This window comes from Triplophysa rosa, linkage group LG5, assembly GCF_024868665.1.
Source record: "Triplophysa rosa linkage group LG5, Trosa_1v2, whole genome shotgun sequence".
NCBI classification, from domain to species: Eukaryota; Metazoa; Chordata; class Actinopteri; order Cypriniformes; family Nemacheilidae; genus Triplophysa; species Triplophysa rosa.
The window spans coordinates 21,850,954-21,870,171 of NC_079894.1; the positions used below are offsets into that span (position 1 = coordinate 21,850,954).

Consider the following 19,218-nt stretch of genomic DNA (forward strand, 5'->3'; position numbering starts at 1 on the left):
TTTGGCCAATAAGTCGTGCCTCTCATAGACACCTTAAAGAAATGTCACAAAGTAGCATCAAGTAAACCCTGAAAAAAATGGAGTTTTTGACTACATGCGATTCAGCGTGGTGGCAGGACGCTGGAAGAATGAGCTGTGCTGTGCAGCATCATGTGAAGTCAAACACACCTATTGCCGTTACAGAACTTAGACCAGCGGATGTCGCCAGCGATCAATATTTCTCCTTCCGACGCTACAGTAGGTTTCCATGGTGTTTAGATGAGAGAGTGTTTCCGTATAGCAATGCTTTGGTGTTGACTACTTTCAACATAAAATGTTACTGTCACCATGTTTGGTGTTAGCTTTTCACACCATAGAAATATTTGTGAATGTTTCATGTGTATTGAATAATTTTGTGAATAATTTCCGTCATCCCTACTGAAAAAAAACTGTAGAACCCTGCTCAAAACACAATATTGCACAATATTATAATACAATACAAATTGAATGGTTATAATGGGAATTGTATTGGCTTCGATGTAAACTTGAATGGTCTCTACTGGTGATGGATTCTGTTGGTTCCACTGGCAGATGGGAACCAATCAAACACCATTAAATCCTATTGGAATAATACCTAAAACACACTACAAAAAGGAATTTTGTGATGGTTTTAATGGAGAAAGCTGGTTCATAATGGTATTTTAATGGAAACCATTAGAGCTTCTGTGATTGTTATTGTTTTCAACAGGGATGCGTGTTTGTGTGGCTAAAAAGCTGTGAATTCCCGTGAAAAGAATATTTCGCCAAAACTTGAAAGTTACCTCATAATGTACTCACCCAAATTTTTTGTCAGTTCAGGTGTAAATATGACTTATTTTCTTCAGCTGAACACAGTCTGAGGTATATTAAAGGTCCAATGTGTAATTTTTGGAGGCTCTATTGACAGAAATGCAATATAACATACATACCGTAACTATGTCTTCAGAGGTCCATAAAGACCTTACATAATAAAGCGTTATGTTTTTATACCTTTACATACACCGCAGGTTCCCTTACATGACATTCGCCATGTTATACAGTAGCCCTAAACAGACAAACTGCTCTACAGACCGTGTTTCGTAAATATGTCAAATGGTTTAAATGGTCTCGCAAATTATAAACACGTGTTCTAAACAAACATGTATGTTAATGGTTTTGTTCTCTCTTCCTCTCTTTAGACTGTGTACCTGCGGAGTTGGAGGATCCATTTTACCGGGACCAGTATGACCAAGAGCATGTGAAGCCGCCTGTTGTATCACTGCTCCTGTCTGCAGAGCTGTACTGTCGTGCAGGGAGTCTGATCCTCAGGAGCGATACAGCTAAACCTCTGCTGGGTCATAACGCTGTCATCCAGGCCTTAGCTCAGAAAGGCCTGTACGTCACTGACCAGGAGAGACTAGTGACCGAAAGAGACCTCTGCAAGACCCCCATACAGATGGCAAGTGATTGTGTTCAACATTTTACCTTCACCTTTCATAAAACTGACTTAAAGGGATAGTTCATCCAAAAATAAAAGATCTTTCATTGTTTATTATTAACTATCATGCCATTCAAAACCTGTGTAAGACTCTTTCCTGGATATGGACATGGATATGTTTTGCTTTGGTCATAATTTTCATAAGATTTTTCTAGTTATTGCTGCGCGAATATAAACTAGTCATGGACTGGTATGGTAATGCATACTGTGACCTTATGTTGCTATCAGTAGGCTGCTGTGTCTGCACTTTATTCAAGCATGTAGTGTGTGGGAAAACTGGACACCTATGAGGTACTCCTGATGTCTGCATTGCAGTACTCTCTCTCTCTTTCACACTCTTTCTTTCTCTCTGCAGTCCTAGCCACTGTCCTGCCAGCTGCATTTATCTTTATTAAGTCACATAAGACTATTTGTTGCAACAATACATACAGTACACACAGTGTACAGTATCAGGAGCCTCGCAACGCTCTTATATAGAGAAAAATAGTCACATTGTTGCAATGTCTCTGTGTATATCCTATATGTACAAAAGAAAACACATACCTCTCGCTATCAGATTTTCCATCTTAGACGTACGCATGAGACGAGGTTCAGGTGAAGGGCAATGCTGTCTCACAGTCTACAAAACACACACATTTACTGACACACCCACTGTCAATCACACATGCTTAATTGTGCACCCAAAACCATACAAATCCATTTATTAATTAATATGTGCACATGGGTAAGCGTGTCCGTTGGCATGGCGATCAGCATTGCGGCAGTGTGTCTGCATGTCGAGCTGTGTCTGTGTGTGAGCGTGTGTGATTTTGCAGTCAGAGCGGTGTGGTCTGTAGTGCTGTGAAACTCTGCATTGATGAAATTCTCTCCGTGCAGCATATTTTAGAGAAAAGTGTCGACTTGGCTGCCATGTGCCGCATACTTTAAATGGATGTAATGCAGCGTTTGCCATAAAGATTATACACACATTTATTGAACAGTGAGGCATAAAGAGTGATAATCTAAGAACTTGTCCCGTCTCTGAGCTTGAAGTCAATTGAATCTTTCTTATTCATTCTTTCTTTCATACTGTTGACTTTTTGGGCTGCTAGGGCTTCACCCATGTTAACAGGATGGAGGAAAAACACAGCGGGTCTCTATGTAAAGGAGAGAATGAAAGAAAAACATGTTTGCATAGCAAAGCATAAACCTTGCGAACATGGCACCACATACAGTATATCATCATATTTTGTCTTCGTGAGAGATACCGGAGCTCTCAGAAGCAGTTTCATACCTGCCGCTCTCAAATTTTGATGATGTAAACAGGCTTTCTGTTGACACACATTATACAAGACCGGTTTTGAATTACTAGTTTAAATCAAGTGACTACAAGACTTATGCTGCGTTACAGACACCTCGGTTTTAGGATGTTTCCCACCTCAACCCGGAAATAATTTCTAGAACAGCGCTCTTTTAATGTAAAAAAAGGACTTAAATCAATGTAAAGTACTAACATTTAGAAAGTCAAGCTTTGTCAGAGATTTGGACTGCTTTGCTATGATGCTCATGTGGACATATGTTGGAATCTGGCTTGCTGCATCCCATTCTCTTGTCATTCTTTTTTGTTTGTTTTTTTCTGCAATTATTATAGTTTACTCTCTTAAAATATCAAAAATCGTTTTTTGCATGGCTTCTAGTGGTTTGTACGAGGTGTTTTTAGCCTGGGGATGATTAGACTGTGGTTAACCTAAAATAGAGAGTTTAAAGAAACAAGCTGTTCAAAACAACATCTGAATCACGCAGGTGCGGCATAAAAACAAACAAAAACTAGTCAGGATGAGGTGTGTGAGTGCTGAAGTTGTGTGGCAGGCAGCACTTTAGAGGGGTTTGGGATGAATCCAGAGGAAGATTGTGGAACATTTGTGTTAAATGCTTGGTAAACTTCTTGGATTTAAGCGATTTCCCCAGACAGATTGAGGGTAAAACTTAAGATGTCCAAAACACTTATCAGCATTCTGATAACTGAATGTTGAATTTGATTTTATTAAAACAAGGCCAGTGCTTTATTGGCACATACACACTTTTCATGTTGCTTGTTTGTTCCTTCTTGTATTTGATAAGGAGCATGTTTAGAAATGACCCTAAACTTAATCTTTGTTATTTAAGGATGTTGATCGAGTTGAGCTGATTTTCACGGATTAAACTGTTAATTGTTCATTTTGGTGGCGTGGGGGTTATGGGTTAAGTAAGGAAAAACTAGTAAAACGGTACTGTTATTAAATAATATTCTAGTCACCGCCTGCATCAGTTTGCTCTGATGTTGTAGCAAGGTCAAATATAGAAATAACACAATTTCAGACGGAAAGGCACAATTATGTTAAAATTGGCTTGGATTTACAATTGCTGGACAACAAAAAAGATATTGTAATGATTTTTCATACTAGTAAAACAGATTAAGGAGAGTACAATATGGAGTGCTGGTCAGGCATTTTTCCCAGACCCCACTTTCCCAAAAAGAGGCCTAGAAACTAGATGTAGTGGCTCCATAATCAGCTTTTCCATTCACAGCCCTCAATGTTGCTGTAATGTAAACCAGCATTAGCGTTTCAGCATGCAACACAATATATTCGTTTCGTTTATAGCTGAAAGAAAACATGCAAATATGATTGAACTACTTTTAGGGATATTAAGTTGATTCTGTGCCAGGGTTATGCTCATGTTTGCTTTCAGAACACTGTTTCTACTGAAGGATTGGAGGCAGTCCTGTTAATCTTAGATTTTTAGGATAAGCCTAAACCTGATGAAGCTTAATGTTTAAACAACTTTATTCTGTAATGCTTCAATTTGATTGTTTATGTACAATTTAACACATCAATTCAGTGGGATTATTTACTAAATAAATCAATCCATTTATTCATGGGGTGCATCCATCTACATAGTTCCAACAGCACCCTCTAGAGGTGAGAGATCTGCACTGTGTGTAATATTGAAGTTAAGACCTGTTTGGAAAACGTGTTTTTTCAGGTAATAATGTTAATGACTAAATAGGAAATTCTGTTCCTGAACTATATAGACAGTCTTTGATTGAATACATACATACATGTATAAATCAATTTTATATTTTGTGTGGTTATATTTCTCTTCTGTCATTCCAGAGTTCTCACCTGGCCATGATTGACACTTTAATGATGGCGTACACAGTTGAAATGGTGAGCGTGGAGAGAGTTCTGACCTGCATACAGAAGTTTACACCTTTCATTCCCGAGGAAGACTTTCCTTATGATTCTGAAGAGGCGATAATAACATGGATCAATAAGGTAAGATTTATACAGCTAACCACCTGTGATAATACCAAAGATTTTAGCCGTTGGTTTACGTCAGAGCCATCAATGTATTTTACTATTGCTAGTCAGTTGTAGGTAGAATTAGGGCAAGGGACATTTTTTTCTAGAAAACATTTTATTGGTCAAAACAAGTGAATGCAATTTAAGTCATCAGTTTTTTTTAGTCCTCTACCAGAAGAAAAAGAGTGCACTTGACCTTGTACTTATGTTTGACAAAATTTATATTTGACAGCTTTTAAAGGGATTTAAAAAATATATTCTGTCATCATTTATTCCCTCTCTTGTCATTTTAAACCTGTATGACTTTCTTTCCTCTGTGATACACAAAAGAAGATATTTTGAAGAATGTTGGTAACTAACCCACAGAGGTACCCATTGACTTTCATTGGTTCTGTGTCCATGCAATAGAAGTCAATAGGTACCGCCATTGTTCAGTTTCCAACATTCTTCAAAATATCTTCTGATGTGTTCTGCAGAAGAAAGTCATACAGGTTTGAAATGACAAGAGGGGAAGTAAATTATGACAGATTTTTTTACATTTACGTTAATGCATTTGGCAGACACGTTTATCTTCTTACATTGCATTATATTATACATTTGTATTTGAGTGATGTGCAAACCCTGGGATCAAACCCATGACGTTGGCATTGCTAGCGCCATGCTCTAACCACTGAGCCACAGGAAAGCTTTTTAATAATTCAGAATATTTAATAAAATAAAATTCAAATGTTTTTTCCTCAAGGACAAGTCGTTAAGTTCATTTTGTAACTCTCCGATTCACGGGTTTCCCTTGAGAGGTCTCAAACCTAAGATGTTTACATTACCTGTCATGAATTTACTAATCAATGGCACTAGATCAATTCTGTGTACAAATATTTATTTGAAATCAAAAAGATTTACATATACATTATATAGACTTGATATTCTGTACATGTCTTCAGTTAGAACAAGAATAGTATGTTGCTGTATGAAACATTTTATAACTTACTTTAAACCAAGTCTGAGACATCTTTTTCCATGTAATCCCTTATGCATCATTCAAACTGATTTTTTCTATTGTTTTGACTAAACATTGGTCAACATGATTAAATATGGTGTAATGTAAAAAAAAAGAAAAATGTTTTGTTTCTAAATGCCTGATATGACTTGACTATAACTGAGCTTTTAAGAATGTTGCTAGAAGCATGTTTTTGCATTTAGTCCATTGTTATGTGTTCTAACCATCATCTTCATACTGAATGTCGTAAGCAAGCGGTCCATCCATGGCAAAGCCAATGTAGAAGGACACTTTCTCAGTGCTGCAGCCACTTCTCACTCCTCCAAGGAAAGCAGGACGCACTGGGATTTGAAGATTTCCACACTCTGTGAAGACCTCACCTTGCTCAATCGTTCCATTCACTCGGAGAAGCTTGTTTTTTATTGAGGGTTCCTTAAAGATTTCTGCTCTTTGCCAGAGAACATTACGATTCCTCACACTACTGATTGATCTGTCCAGGAAAACTTTTGGCACCAGCCTCTGAAGTCCATCAGATGTTCCTAGAAAGAAGTGTGCAATTGTGGACCTCTTTCTAGACATATAGGAGAGATGTTTTCTTGCTGAACTTTTAAGTTTATCAACATAAGTCTTAATGTTCCTGCTGTCAACATTTCTTCCAGGCCAGAGTAAAAGTATGGCGAGATAGTACGGTTCTGGGTATTGATGCTGTGTGCCAACATCTTGCAAAATTTCTTTCAAAAGCTTGTTGAGGTCCTCCATGGGTTTTGCTGACTGTGATTTTGGATAAATCAGCTTCAGTATTATATGTACCAGCAGGTGATTTGTTTTGTCTTTAGTTGTTTTGATTGCAGATTTATCGAACATTGATGAGTATTTCTTAGCAATCGTTTCTACAGTCTCTTTTTTTTGGTCCAAAAACTGGAGAAGCCCTGGGAATGTATCTGCCCTCTTTTCTTCCAGGAACATTCGGCACTCTTCAATCTCCATGTTCAAGCTTATTTTTGGTTTTTGCATTCTCTCAATTTGTTTTTCTGTTGCAGAGGAGCAAAACACTGACATATAATTTTGAAAGTGTATGGAGATCATCTTGCGAGTCTTCTTGTCTTTCCTGTCATCGACTCCTCTTTCTTTTGTGTAAGTGTAGTACATTTCAATGAAGTTAAAGGCCTCTTTTACCTGCGATTTCAAAGATTTAAGGAAAGGTTCATATTCCTGAAGAACAAATACAAATTCATGACCGGATTCAGTTTTAGACACTGGCATGTTAGAGCAGGATACGGTTCCCTTGAGAAAGCTCTGAATGTAATGATCTTTCATTGGATCACATTCATCAAACAACGGCAGTTTTTTGATGATGTCAAAAACTATCATGGCCATGTCGATTTCACCCATGTAGCCAGATATATTATAAGGGCTCAACTTTCTATAAAGTTCGTTTTCATTTTCAGGGGCATCATCTGTCTTTGCAAGGCTTTGAGCTCTTTTAAAGGCTTTGGTTGCTGTGTATGCAAGCTCGAAATATTCCTTTAACTCCTTCGCTGTCAGTGGTTTGGTATCTTGCTTTTTGCACTCAAGTTTGTATTTCAGCTCACTTCTGGAGACTTGTCCGATGGTGTCTACCGTATAAGAATTTTCTTTTATGTCTTTGGCTTTGTTTGCCCAAATTTTAGCTTGTGCAAAGTTCTTCTCATTCAGGTAGAGATGTCTCGCTAGAGCTTGAGGAATTGCGAAGTCTTTATTAAATCTTTGCAGGGCAGCACTAAAGATTTCTTGAGTTTTGTTTAGACCATCCTTCTTGGAGTTGATGTCCTCTATCAAGGGTGAAAACAATGTGTCTTTCTCGTCGCCTTCAGCCTTGCGTTGTCGAGTGATCAGCATGTTTTTCAGCGACTGAACAAGAACATCTTTTACTGCGAAAGTTTTGAAAAGGAGATCACAATGCAGTATGTTAAGGACTATGTCATCCCTGGAGGAGTTATGTGACTCGTCTAGCTGTTTGACACATTCAGTTGCAAGGTACTGATGGACAAAGCTAACTGCTTTTAATCCGCCGTATTCTTCCGCCTCATATTCAATCAGTAAACAAGAGTACGGCTCCATTTTCTCCAGCACAGATTCTCTTCCCCATAATGCACTTTTAATACCCAGAAAATCTGCACATAAAGAGTTTGAGATCGCAGGTTCAGCCACGTATGAGTTCAACAAAGCCAGTATACAGAAGAGTTCCTCTCGCTTGCTCTCAACTTTGAAATCTTTCAAGATGTTAGAAGCAACGTTTGCGACATATTCTGGGTCAAAGTTGGATTGCAGGATCATGAAGCTGTAGAAGTTCTCTGTTGTGAAAGACTTGATTTCTTGAAGTTCTTTAAGTTTCTTTTCGATTTCTTGAAGTTCTTTAAGCTTCTTTTCAATTTCTTGAAGTTCTTTAAGCTTCTTTTCAAAAGCACATTTTTCTTTGTCGGTCAGCGCCGCTTTAATGAACACACTGTCAATAACACTTTCCTTGTATCTAACTTCTGGAAGGTTTGTACGTATGCAGTTTAGAATGATGACAAATGTACCCGTTTCTGCTGTGATTTTCCTCAAAGAGTTCTGGAGTTCTTTTTTGTTCTCCGTTTCTTCTGAGTCTTCCACTAACAGCAGGACTGGCGTTTTGAACGACTGCTCATTTTTCCCACACTGCATCAAATGAGCAACATGTTGGGCTACTTCTTCTTTTGAGACGGTGTTGTCCTTTAACACGGCACATCTGAATTCTTTTCGTAGGTTCCACATCACGTGCATGGCCATGGTGGTTGCACCGCAGCCCGGGTGATGAAAAAGATTCACCATGACGCAAGTGTTTCTGGAGTCTTTGGTCTGAGATCTGATGGCGTTCTCAAGTGATAAGTGTTTGTCGCGTTTTATAAATGGATTTGCTCCAGGTAGCTCTGAAAAATAAAAGTTCCACCATTTCACTTTGCCTCCTCTATAAAACTCTCTCTCGGTTATTATTCTGAAGTCTTTAAATTCTGCACTGCTCTCATCATATATGTTTTCACACTCATTTTCACACATGATATCAAGGGATGTCATTAGGTCCTCGTCTTTCTGTCCGAGAACCACTGAACTTCCAGCAGATGGAAGAAGTCTTTTAGCATTTGACTTATTCCCTCCCAGTTTCAGTATTGTGCCATTGATTTCGCTGAGCTCCAGGTCGTATATACTCTGCAGACTAATGTCATGTTCACATCTGGCTTGAATGAAATCCCTCCATTTCTGAAAGGAAGCATATGAAGTGCAGATACTTAGAATGTCCTCAGTCCCTCCAAGGTTTTTATAAAATGACATGAATGTGTCAAAAATTGGATCATTCATGGCTTCAACTGTTGACAGGAGGAGGAATATGACTAAGAATCGTCCTCTTGGAAGTGTGTCTGAGTTACAGAGGAACGAGATCATATCTTGTACTTCTCCTGCTTTGTTTCTTAACCATTCGCTTGGTTGGAGTGGTTTGTCAGCATCATTGTCAAGGTCTTTTCTGCCATTACAAAACACCCAACTAGGTTGTTTGTATAAGTTAAGAGTATTTACCACAGTTCCTGGATCCCCAAAGAATTGGCTTGGTTTGTGAAGATTTGCAATTCTATCTTTTCTGTAGTAGTGACAGGACCCATCTTTGGCAGAGTTTGGATCAAAGTCAAGTACACAAAACAGTTTCAGTGTTGTCATGAACTGAAGATGCTGGAGTTGTTCAGAGTGGCTTTTGTTTGTTGCAATTATGTAGTAGTTATAATGATCAAGCATGTTTCCTCCACATGTCAAAAGATTCTTCAGCTTTTCCCCCTGATTTGATGTTCTTTTGCTTTCAGGTCTTTTTTCCGCCTCTTTTCTCCTATTGTCTAGAACATTCAATTGTGTGTTTATTTGGGCTATTTCACATTGTAAGTCTTTTGGGTTGCCGATTTTGCAGATATCCCGGGTTGCAGCCCCCCCTCTGATAAAGAGCGAGTTCCCTTTGCTCTTTTTCCATTGATTGTCCTCATCCAGAGTTTGGATATAAAACAGTTTACTCTGAACTACACTGTGGGATGGAACAACATCCACTTCTATGACATATTTACCAGACAGGGTGCTGTTAGGGCACAGTACTTCTACGAAGCGTGGTTGTCTGATGCATGCCTTTGCTTCATCTGCGTGACCTTCAAAGTATGACTTAATGCCCTGATTGAAGTGGTCTATAATGTTGTCCTTGTTTTCAACTCTGACACCAATGATCTCACCGTGTGCATATTCAGAGTTTTTGGAATCTGCCACACCAAAGTGTATGGTTCCATTTGTGCGACTGTTCATACACCCTGCTGCAAACCGAAACACCTCTTTATTCAATTTCTTCTTCATCACATGAATGTCATCGGTTCTGCCCATGAACTTGTACTCGTGAACTGGATCGATCAGATTGCCTGGTCCTGTCTCTGGAGGTAATGTGTAGTTTTCAATGTATCTATGAGAAGCTGAGCTCTGATCAAATGGATAGAGGCTACTGGAGTGTTTTTTATGCGATGTTGTGTCTTGCATGGCCTCTGTGTGGGAGTGTTCTGACAACTTAGAATTTGCTCCATCTTCATAAAGCTTTTTTAACTCATTAAGCCTGGTGATAATCCTAACAGCTAGGCCATGCTTTATATTAAGTTCCTTAAGATGTTTGGGGTTGTAACAAATTAAGTCTTTTCCTGATACTTCTTCCTCATACAATTTGTCTGCATGCTTTTCATCAACTTCAATCACCTTAGTTAACCAGTAATGAACATGTTCTTTTGTCCACTCTTCCACTTGATGAGGAAGTTCTGTTTTTTGACTCACGGTTGACATATCCTACTAAAACAATAAAGAAAGTAAAATTCATTATTTTCTATTTAGTCTGATTTGGTATTCTTGTCATTCTACACATGCCACAAAATGCCCACACATTAAAAACACTGAAAAAATCAGTTTAGTTTTATTTACATTATAGTGTATATCATTGTGCACACATTTTAAACCTTTAGAGAATTTCAGTTTTATAGATTTCAGTTTTATAATCTGTCTGTCCTCATTGAGACATTTTATAGCTTCATGAAAATTATGCCTCAAGGATTGTTTACAATATGCAAATTGTAAGTAAATGCAATAGATACTAGAACTGGGCCAAACTCAGACCATATCCTGCATGTTTAATGTCTGAGACAGAACACTATAATGCCTATTTATTAGAGTATTTGTAAATGAAATATAAAATAATTTGCTGATGTTTGTAGTTTAAACATTGCACAAGGTAATACTTTTATTTTCTCCTTGGTAGACAGTATATTTTAAATAAGATTTACCTTGAGTTTGATTGGGTTTTAATCTGTCTTTATCTTTGGTGTTTTCCTCTCATGTTGTAATACCAAAAATCCTGTCATAAAAATCAACAAGACAATACTGTCAAATTCACACAATGTAATTCAATGTTTTGTCACTAGATGTCCATATCACCACACTAGAGAATAGTTTTGCACATTGGTCCATGCACTGTAAAGCAGTTGTAATGTTATAAACTGTTTTTTTTCAATGCAGGTAAATGAACATCTTCAACACCTTTTGACAGATACAAAAGAAACCTGCACAGCTCAGAAGGTAAGAACATATTAATTTATATTTTTGATATTGTACAGGTTCTCTGTTGAAGAGTCTCACCTCCCAAAACATATAGAGCTCGGGTGAATCTTGACTAATGACTTTGACTAATCAAGAGAGAAAGACTTCAGACGTCAGTGCAGACTTTTGTACTTTAGTTGGTCATTTTTTCTTTGTGCTGTTTCTCTGTATAGCCATTGTTCCATAATTAGTTGACAGACCAACAATAAATATATAAATGTGAATCTTGTCCAATCTCTTGTAATCAATATCACATACAGTATATAGACATTTGTGAACTTTTACGGATGAAATTGATATATGCCATACAGAAATTGTGCAGCCATGTGCATTTTCAGTCAGTGTCATCAAAAATATAGTCGTCATCAGAAAATACTCAGAGTACATTGTCATATTGATAACATAACTAACCAATTTGACTTTCTTGTTTGTGAACAGTGGCACAAGGAAAATGATCTCATTGACTTGAATATCTACTTTTGAGAGATAACTAAAGGTTTTGAGCCAATTAGACTTCTCCTGGCAATCCATTGTGTGGTGCTATATGTACGAATTGTTTTATGTAATTGCTTTTTAGCAAATGTTAAAGAGCACATATTATGCCCTTTTACAAAGTCTTGATTTTGTTTTTGGAGTGTACTAGAATAGGTTTGATCCTCATTATTGAGTTTGGTAATAAAGCAAGAGGATTGACCCAGCACCCTTGCAAGCATGACTTGAACAGGACATTTAACATTTTTTGTGTCTTGAACATTTCAGATGTGATGTTATAAACATTCAAAATAAGGTTCATGCACGCACACAATATCTGTGAGTTACACAGAATAGATTTCATAGCATATCCCTTCTTTGTGTATGCCTCGGGCGGACCACAGCAGACATTATGGAAATGTTTAACATATCTACTCAAAAACACACAAAAGTAACTGCAGTGACTCAGGCTTTCACTCTAGTTCAAGAAAAGCAATTTCTGTTAAAGACAATAACAAATTTTATCATAAACTCTGGGATTTGAAGCTTTGCACATTGTTTACATGAACAAACATCTATATTACACACTTGTAGAATAATATAATAAGGCAAAGCATAAAATGTGCTCTTTAAGGATAATTTGAGAAATGTACTAAAGTGACTGAAGAACAGCTGCAATATTTAATTAGCATTGTTTCTCCGATTTTCATCAAAGAGTAGCCAGAAAAGAACTGGCCCCTCAGTTGAGCCGCAGTTTTCCTCCATCACTTTTGAAGTTTTATTTCTTCCACAGTCACTACTGGCTAGCCCGCTGACATTTCCTGGAACATTTAATTATTTTTTTTATTTCTGTGAGTGCAGCTATATGTATGAAATTATGGAGAAACTGTGTTGTTTAGACATACATTAATTTGTCAAATAAATACTTTTATTACCTTCTAAAACTTTTCTACTAAAAAATATTTTTAAAATACTTCCTAAATTGTTTCTGTTCTGAAAAGCTGCAGTACAATAAAAGCTCTTAGAAATAAAACTGTATTTTCAATCTAATATTACATTTAATGAATTTTACAGTTGAAACAGGAAATAATTTTGGTAATGCAACTACAACCTTTATATATACCGTTGTAAATTACATTGAATTTTCAAAAAATTTAAAACTTACAATTGGACTCTTCATTTCAGGCGGTTGGAAAACTACTTGCTGTTGGTTGTTTGTTTGCATGTAGTCAAATGAAGGCACATTTAAAGCACAATGTGATAGAGCGTACATACACAGTGCTTATCCAGGTAAAGTCCACTGAGCAGAGTAAATAATTTGGTTTCTTTGGTTTCATCTGCTCAAAACAAACCGGTTGGTATGGTTTGGCAATAATAAAGACAGCCTTTCTTTTCATGTTGTCTGTGTTTGTATGCAAGGAACGCATTAACAAATACATTCTTTTCATAGAGAACACACTGCACACTGTTTGAATGACATACACAAATACACCCACTAACCTTGCACTTCTTGTTCGTCCAAAAATACAAATCCTATCATCATTTACTCACCCTCAGATTGTTTCAGACCTGTATTAATGTTTTTGTTCTGCTAAACACAAAGAAAGATATTTGTAAAAATGTTAGCAATTTTCAGTTCTGGGACATCATTCACTACCATAGTAGGAAAAAAATAATGTATCTTTTTTGTTCTGTTGAACACAAAATGAGATATTTTGAAGAATTTAGAAAAGCAAACAGTTCTGGGGCACCTTTGACTACTATTATTTTTTTCCTACTATGGTAGTCAATGATGTCCCAGAACTGAAAATTGTTAACATTCTTCCAAATATCTTTCTCTGTGTTCATCAGAACAAAGAAATTGATGACATGAGGGTGAGTAAATGATGACAGAATTTTCATTTTTGGGTGAACCATCACTTTAAATGCTGCACCTGATAGTTAAAAACACGAGAGGGTGCTTTGCTTTTTCATTTTACAATATGCATGAGAGGTGTGGTATTCTGCATTGTAGTATGTGTCTCTGGTTATGATGCATTTCCATTTTAACAGTCTTGCTGTCATAGCAACTGAAATGTGTTTGTAATCCATACAGGGGCGGCTCAAGAGAGAGGACTCTAAAACTCGACCGGCTCTTTGTCTCCCCCTGGTGGACAATCTACTGAAAGACAATACAGACGGTTGTGCGCTGGCTGTACTTCTGCACTATTACTGCCCTGATGCAGTGCCACGGAAAGGTAGGAAAACACATGGTTCTTTACACAAGTCTTAGTTTAGACTAAATTTAGACTCTAGACTTCTCACAGTCCACAGAAATGTTGCTTAAACAGTACATCATAGGCAGAAAGAGTGTGTTTCCACTGTCAGACACTGAGAGGTATGAGTACTTGTTTTTTGAGAGAGAACAGCCCTTGACTTTGGCTTGGGTTGTGACACACCTCACCAGAAGTCGGTCCTGATAAAGCCTCAACAAAATGCATAGTAGAATGTAGCCCTGTAGATAAGAGACAGACACACACAAACCCACATCAGGAAGACTAAAAGACTCAAAATCGTGGCTATAATACAATGACAGCGCTCTTCTGTTATTTTCTGTCTAAAAGTTCTGTAAATGACTAATTTGTACTGTACAAGATTTGTGTTTAGGAAAAAAGTCGTAATAATAATGATTGTTGGAAATAAAGAGCTGGGACACAGAGAGAGCTGTGACATGTCATATGAAGTTGGAAGAAAGAAATGAAAAGGGGAAAAACAGAGAGAGTGGGAGTGAGTGAATGGAAGAGAAGAGAGCGGAGCAGTTATTCAAACATAAACACATCTCCACCCCGTGACCCTGACGGTTCTGCTCATTACATCACACATTCTGATCCCGCCCACACACACGCTTCTAAAATTCCATTGGCTTCTACTTGGGTTCTGTAACTGTTCCCTCAAATAAACTCTTAATGCTATTGGCTGTCGTGTGTTATGTTCCCTCCCCTACAGACATCTGTGTGAAAGAAACGATGTCATTGGCTGACAGTCTGTACAATCTTCAGCTGATCCAAGAGTTCTGCAGAGAAAACCTGAACAACTGCTGTCATTTCACCCTGGAGGATATGCTGTATGCCTCCAACAGCATCAAGGTAAAGCATGACGTCTCCACATTTATGAAGAGTATTGTTCGATTTTTATGAAGAGTACAGATGAGATTTTTTAAATCATATCTTCACATCTCTTGAGCAAAGATTTGCTGTCTATGGGCATTTTGCTACTCAGTTTGATCACTAGATTTATTTAAAGAATATAGAAAACATTATAAATTCTAGTCTTTAATTGCTGTCTAATGTTTTTTTCACATGTTCAGTTGGTTTTAGCATTTGTTTACATCTGTAATTTCAACAATAATATGCCATTTATTTACACAGTGTTTGTGCCACAAAACAAACATTTATTATTATTATTATTATTTAGTGGTGTTTTTAATACTGATACTATTTACAGAATTGAACTTTTTACTATTTACATGAATTCAACATCATTTTGTAACTCTGCGCCACAGCTTGTGTAACCGACATGAATGATGACTGAAATTTGGGCTTGAAAAGCATAGTATTTTTCCACTTTTTGCACAAGCAAGCAGAATTTATTTTCTTTATAAAACATAAAAATGTTGCAGGGCTCTAGACTAACTTTTTGCACTGGTTGCACTGGTGCGCCTAACTTTTTTTCTTAGGTGCACCAGCACAAAAGTTAGGTGCACCCAAATTTTTGACCGCATCGCATTTAACACCGCAGTTTTACCAGTTCACTTTTTTTTAATCGCTGTCCATATAGGCAAAATTGACTTGTAAATGATTAACTAACAATCTGGTCAACATAAAGTTCTTTATTTGAAGCACAATTCTACAAGGTAACTTACTGAAAAAGTGTTGGTGCTTAAAGTGCTTCACTGAACTGAACTGAAAACATCTCAAGATAAATGGACCAGGGCTTGACATAACCTGGGAGGTTGATGGCTCCGTGTCAGAGCATTGCTTATGATTTTCGGACGGATCAGACCTTAACTTAACATTATTCACGAAAAAGTTGTCGATCGTTCTTTTCATCTTCTCTCATCATCCGCGGCTACATCCACTCAGTTTAACTGACGGGCCTATAGGCTCCTCCCCTCTCTGTCTGACTGCAGCACACGCATTTTCACACGTACACACCAGAGGTTGCGCTAGACTTTTTTATTGTCCGTCATTTTGACTGACAGGCTCGTAAAAAATCCGTCATAATCTATTATTACCCGTCACTATGGTGCAAGGTGGCTTTACATGGTAATTAGTATGTTCGTGACGTCATCACGCTGTACTTGCGTCTCGGAACTTGTTGTATTTTAATACAACTGAATGCCCAATAAAGCCGTTGTTGTTTATATTCATTTATATATTTAATGTTTATGTTCATATGTGATTCGATCAGGGAAAACCCAACACATGGTGCAAATTTATATATTACAGTTTTTGATACCATATTCAAGCCCTTTCCAAATCAGTTGTTATTTTGCTCATACCTTGTGTATGTAACAAAAGTTATGGCTGAGGTCGGCTGAAGCGCTAGGATTTTCAGGAACGGAATTTGGAGAAAAACGGGTTTAAAGATAAGTGATGAAAATAAAAGCACCACAGTCCAGTATCACAAGTAAAAGTCACTTTACAGTGGTAAAAGACTTAGGCCTACTCTAATAACAATTTAATGGAAAAAAAAACATTTCCCAGTGTTGAAGTCTAAAAATACTGTACAAAACCGTTTGAATAAAACGAAAGTAAGGCAGGGCACACTTAAAGAACGAGAGCTCTGCCGTTATCACTACACAAGGAAACTAGCAAACATTACGGACAACAACTAATAAGCAGTGAAGCAAGTTTTACCTTGTTTATCATGTGCATAGTGTCTGGACTTTTGATCATCCCTTGTATGTTTTGCGATCGCGGTCCGGCTCGCATGAGCAGCGATAACTCCCGGTGCTGCAGACGGGGAGCTGTGTCATATCACGAAAACATTGCGCGACATCCGACGGGTTTTCTCAGATCGCATCACACATGTCTAGTCAGTAACAATGACGGGTGAAAACACGCACGTCCCTTCGCGAGCATATCACGCTCTAATGAAGGGAAACGGGGAGTTACAAATTGCCCTCATTGTAATCCGTCAAAATGGCTGACGGACAGACGGCCTTCAGATTTTTACGTCACTTAAAAAAAAATCTGTCAATGACAGAGAATTTTCGGTTAACGCGACCTCTGGTACTATGGAGGACTAAACCTGCAAAAACTATAAATAAATGAATGTATAAATAAATAAATATATAAACGAATAAATGTAATAATATGAAAATAAATACAGGACTGAATGGTTTGATAAAACAAAATAATTCGTTTTAGCTATTATTTATCTTAGCTTTAACTTTTCTTTTCATTTTTTAAATTGATTTATTATTTTTTGTGTCCATTTTTTAATTATTTTTTTATTATTATTATTTTTTATTTTTAGATTATTTTATTTATCATTTCCTTTTATTTTTACATTTATTTATTTATACGTTTATTTATTTTTATATTTATTTATTATCGCATGTATTTATTTCCACTTTTATTTATTTATTCTTGTATTTATTCTTACTTTTCTGTGTCTTGTATGATAATTAGATGGGTTGGTCTTGCCTACTATTGGTTCAGCGTAGATTGAAGCGTTTGATCGATTACTCTTGACTTGTTTTGGACTAACGTCACGTCACTCACTGATCGTTTGCTTCGTGTATAACGTTAAGTAACTATGGCGGGCGCACAATTAGCTAGAGAGTTACAGCATTTAGCCAATGAAGTCGATAACCATGCATCAAATGACTGTGTGTCATTCAGATTAGATGCACTTATTGATGATTTATTACAGATTGACGGCGAGATAAATGACAAAGTTCTCCCTCGGTTGTTAGCCTCTTTGCAGCACATTCAAAGTCTGTGCGAGTCAGAGGGTGCTATGCTATGGTGGCGTTACAGTTCAACTGGTGAAAATCATAAAGCACAAAATGTAATAAGGTTTAACTACACAGATGAGCTTGTAAACCGAAGTCGCAAGCTAACGCTTTGTCAAAGTGATAGTTATAAGCAGCCTTTCGGTTAGAAAAAGCGTAAAGATTTAATGTAACATGATGTAACATAATGTAAATGAATTGAGACATAGTGAACTTAAGTCACAAGTTAACACGGTAATGAGCATCGTTCTTTCACTACAGGGGCCATCAAATGGAAACCATTCCTTCTAAAAAGACGTGGTTACTAAACGGTACTCGTAAACTACATTCCATAAGAGATAAATAACACAGAGGTCACAAGTTAAAACGGGCATATTCCCTTGATTCATCCAGCTGCATATTGTTGTGTGACATCTTGATATTATTGCAAAGATCCGCAGCAGCTAGCATTGCGAAATAGCTTAGTGTGATTGTTACCGTAGTGACACGCTGCCTCGCTTTATTGTATGGGTACGAATCCCGTGTCAAATCGCTTTATTTATTTTTTCACCTCGCTTCAGCCGTTACGGGCGATCATACCAATAATTTGCAATCTTAACAAGAATGTCAAAATCATGTAACAAGAAAGTCTGTGTTTATTAGACATCTTAATATTAAGTCGTCTTGTGCTTTCAGAATCGACGAATCTGCTGAGGTCGTTCATGCACCTCTTTGGCGGAGGACCTGTAACCGCAACTTGGTCACCACCTTAGCACCCCCTGACTCGCACAGATTTTGAAGAACTTTGTCATTTATCTCGCCGTCAATCTGTAATAAATCATCAATAAATGCATCTAATCTGAATGACACATAGTCATTTGATGCATGGTTATCGACTTCATTGGCTAAATGCTGTAACTCTCTAGCTAATTGTGCGCCCGCCATAGTTACTTAACGTTATACACGAAGCAAACGATCAGTGAGTGACGTGACGTTAGTCCAAAACAAGTCAAGAGTAATCGATCAAACGCTTCAATCTACGCTGAACCAATAGTAGGCAAGACCAACCCATCTAATTATCATACAAGACACAGAAAAGTAAGAATAAATACAAGAATAAATAAATAAAAGTGGAAATAAATACATGCGATAATAAATAAATATATAAATAAATAAACGTATAAATAAATAAATGTAAAAATAAAAGGAAATGATAAATAAAATAATCTAAAAATAAAAAATAATAATAATTAAAAATAATTAAAAATGGACACAAAAAATAATAAATCAATTT

The 19,218-nt window shown here is 37.1% G+C and overlaps 2 protein-coding genes across 4 annotated transcripts in view; one reads left to right on the plus strand and one right to left on the minus strand.

The window, feature by feature from the left end:
• camsap2b (calmodulin regulated spectrin-associated protein family, member 2b) overlaps positions 1–19,218 on the plus strand; it is a 35,518-nt gene that overhangs the window by 4,657 nt on the left and 11,643 nt on the right. For both annotated transcript variants that reach the window (XM_057335001.1, XM_057335002.1), the window contains exons 2-6: positions 1,197–1,456; positions 4,630–4,791; positions 11,393–11,452; positions 14,040–14,181; positions 14,930–15,069. In XM_057335001.1, coding sequence (XP_057190984.1) covers positions 1,197–1,456; positions 4,630–4,791; positions 11,393–11,452; positions 14,040–14,181; positions 14,930–15,069 — 764 coding nt within the window. The remainder of the gene's footprint in view (positions 1–1,196; positions 1,457–4,629; positions 4,792–11,392; positions 11,453–14,039; positions 14,182–14,929; positions 15,070–19,218) is intronic.
• On the minus strand, positions 5,679–14,017 carry LOC130555011 (sterile alpha motif domain-containing protein 9). 2 transcript variants are annotated; one of them, XM_057335000.1, is made up of 3 exons: positions 13,110–14,017; positions 11,161–11,231; positions 5,679–10,669 (listed from the first exon to the last, which is right to left on the minus strand). In XM_057335000.1, exon 3 carries the CDS (start codon positions 10,664–10,666, stop codon positions 6,035–6,037), a length of 4,632 nt encoding a protein of 1,543 aa, XP_057190983.1. In that variant the 5' UTR covers positions 10,667–10,669; positions 11,161–11,231; positions 13,110–14,017; the 3' UTR covers positions 5,679–6,034. The 2 variants fall into 2 exon arrangements, with proteins under 2 accessions (XP_057190983.1, XP_057190982.1); XM_057334999.1 differs by having other exon boundaries at positions 5,679–10,672.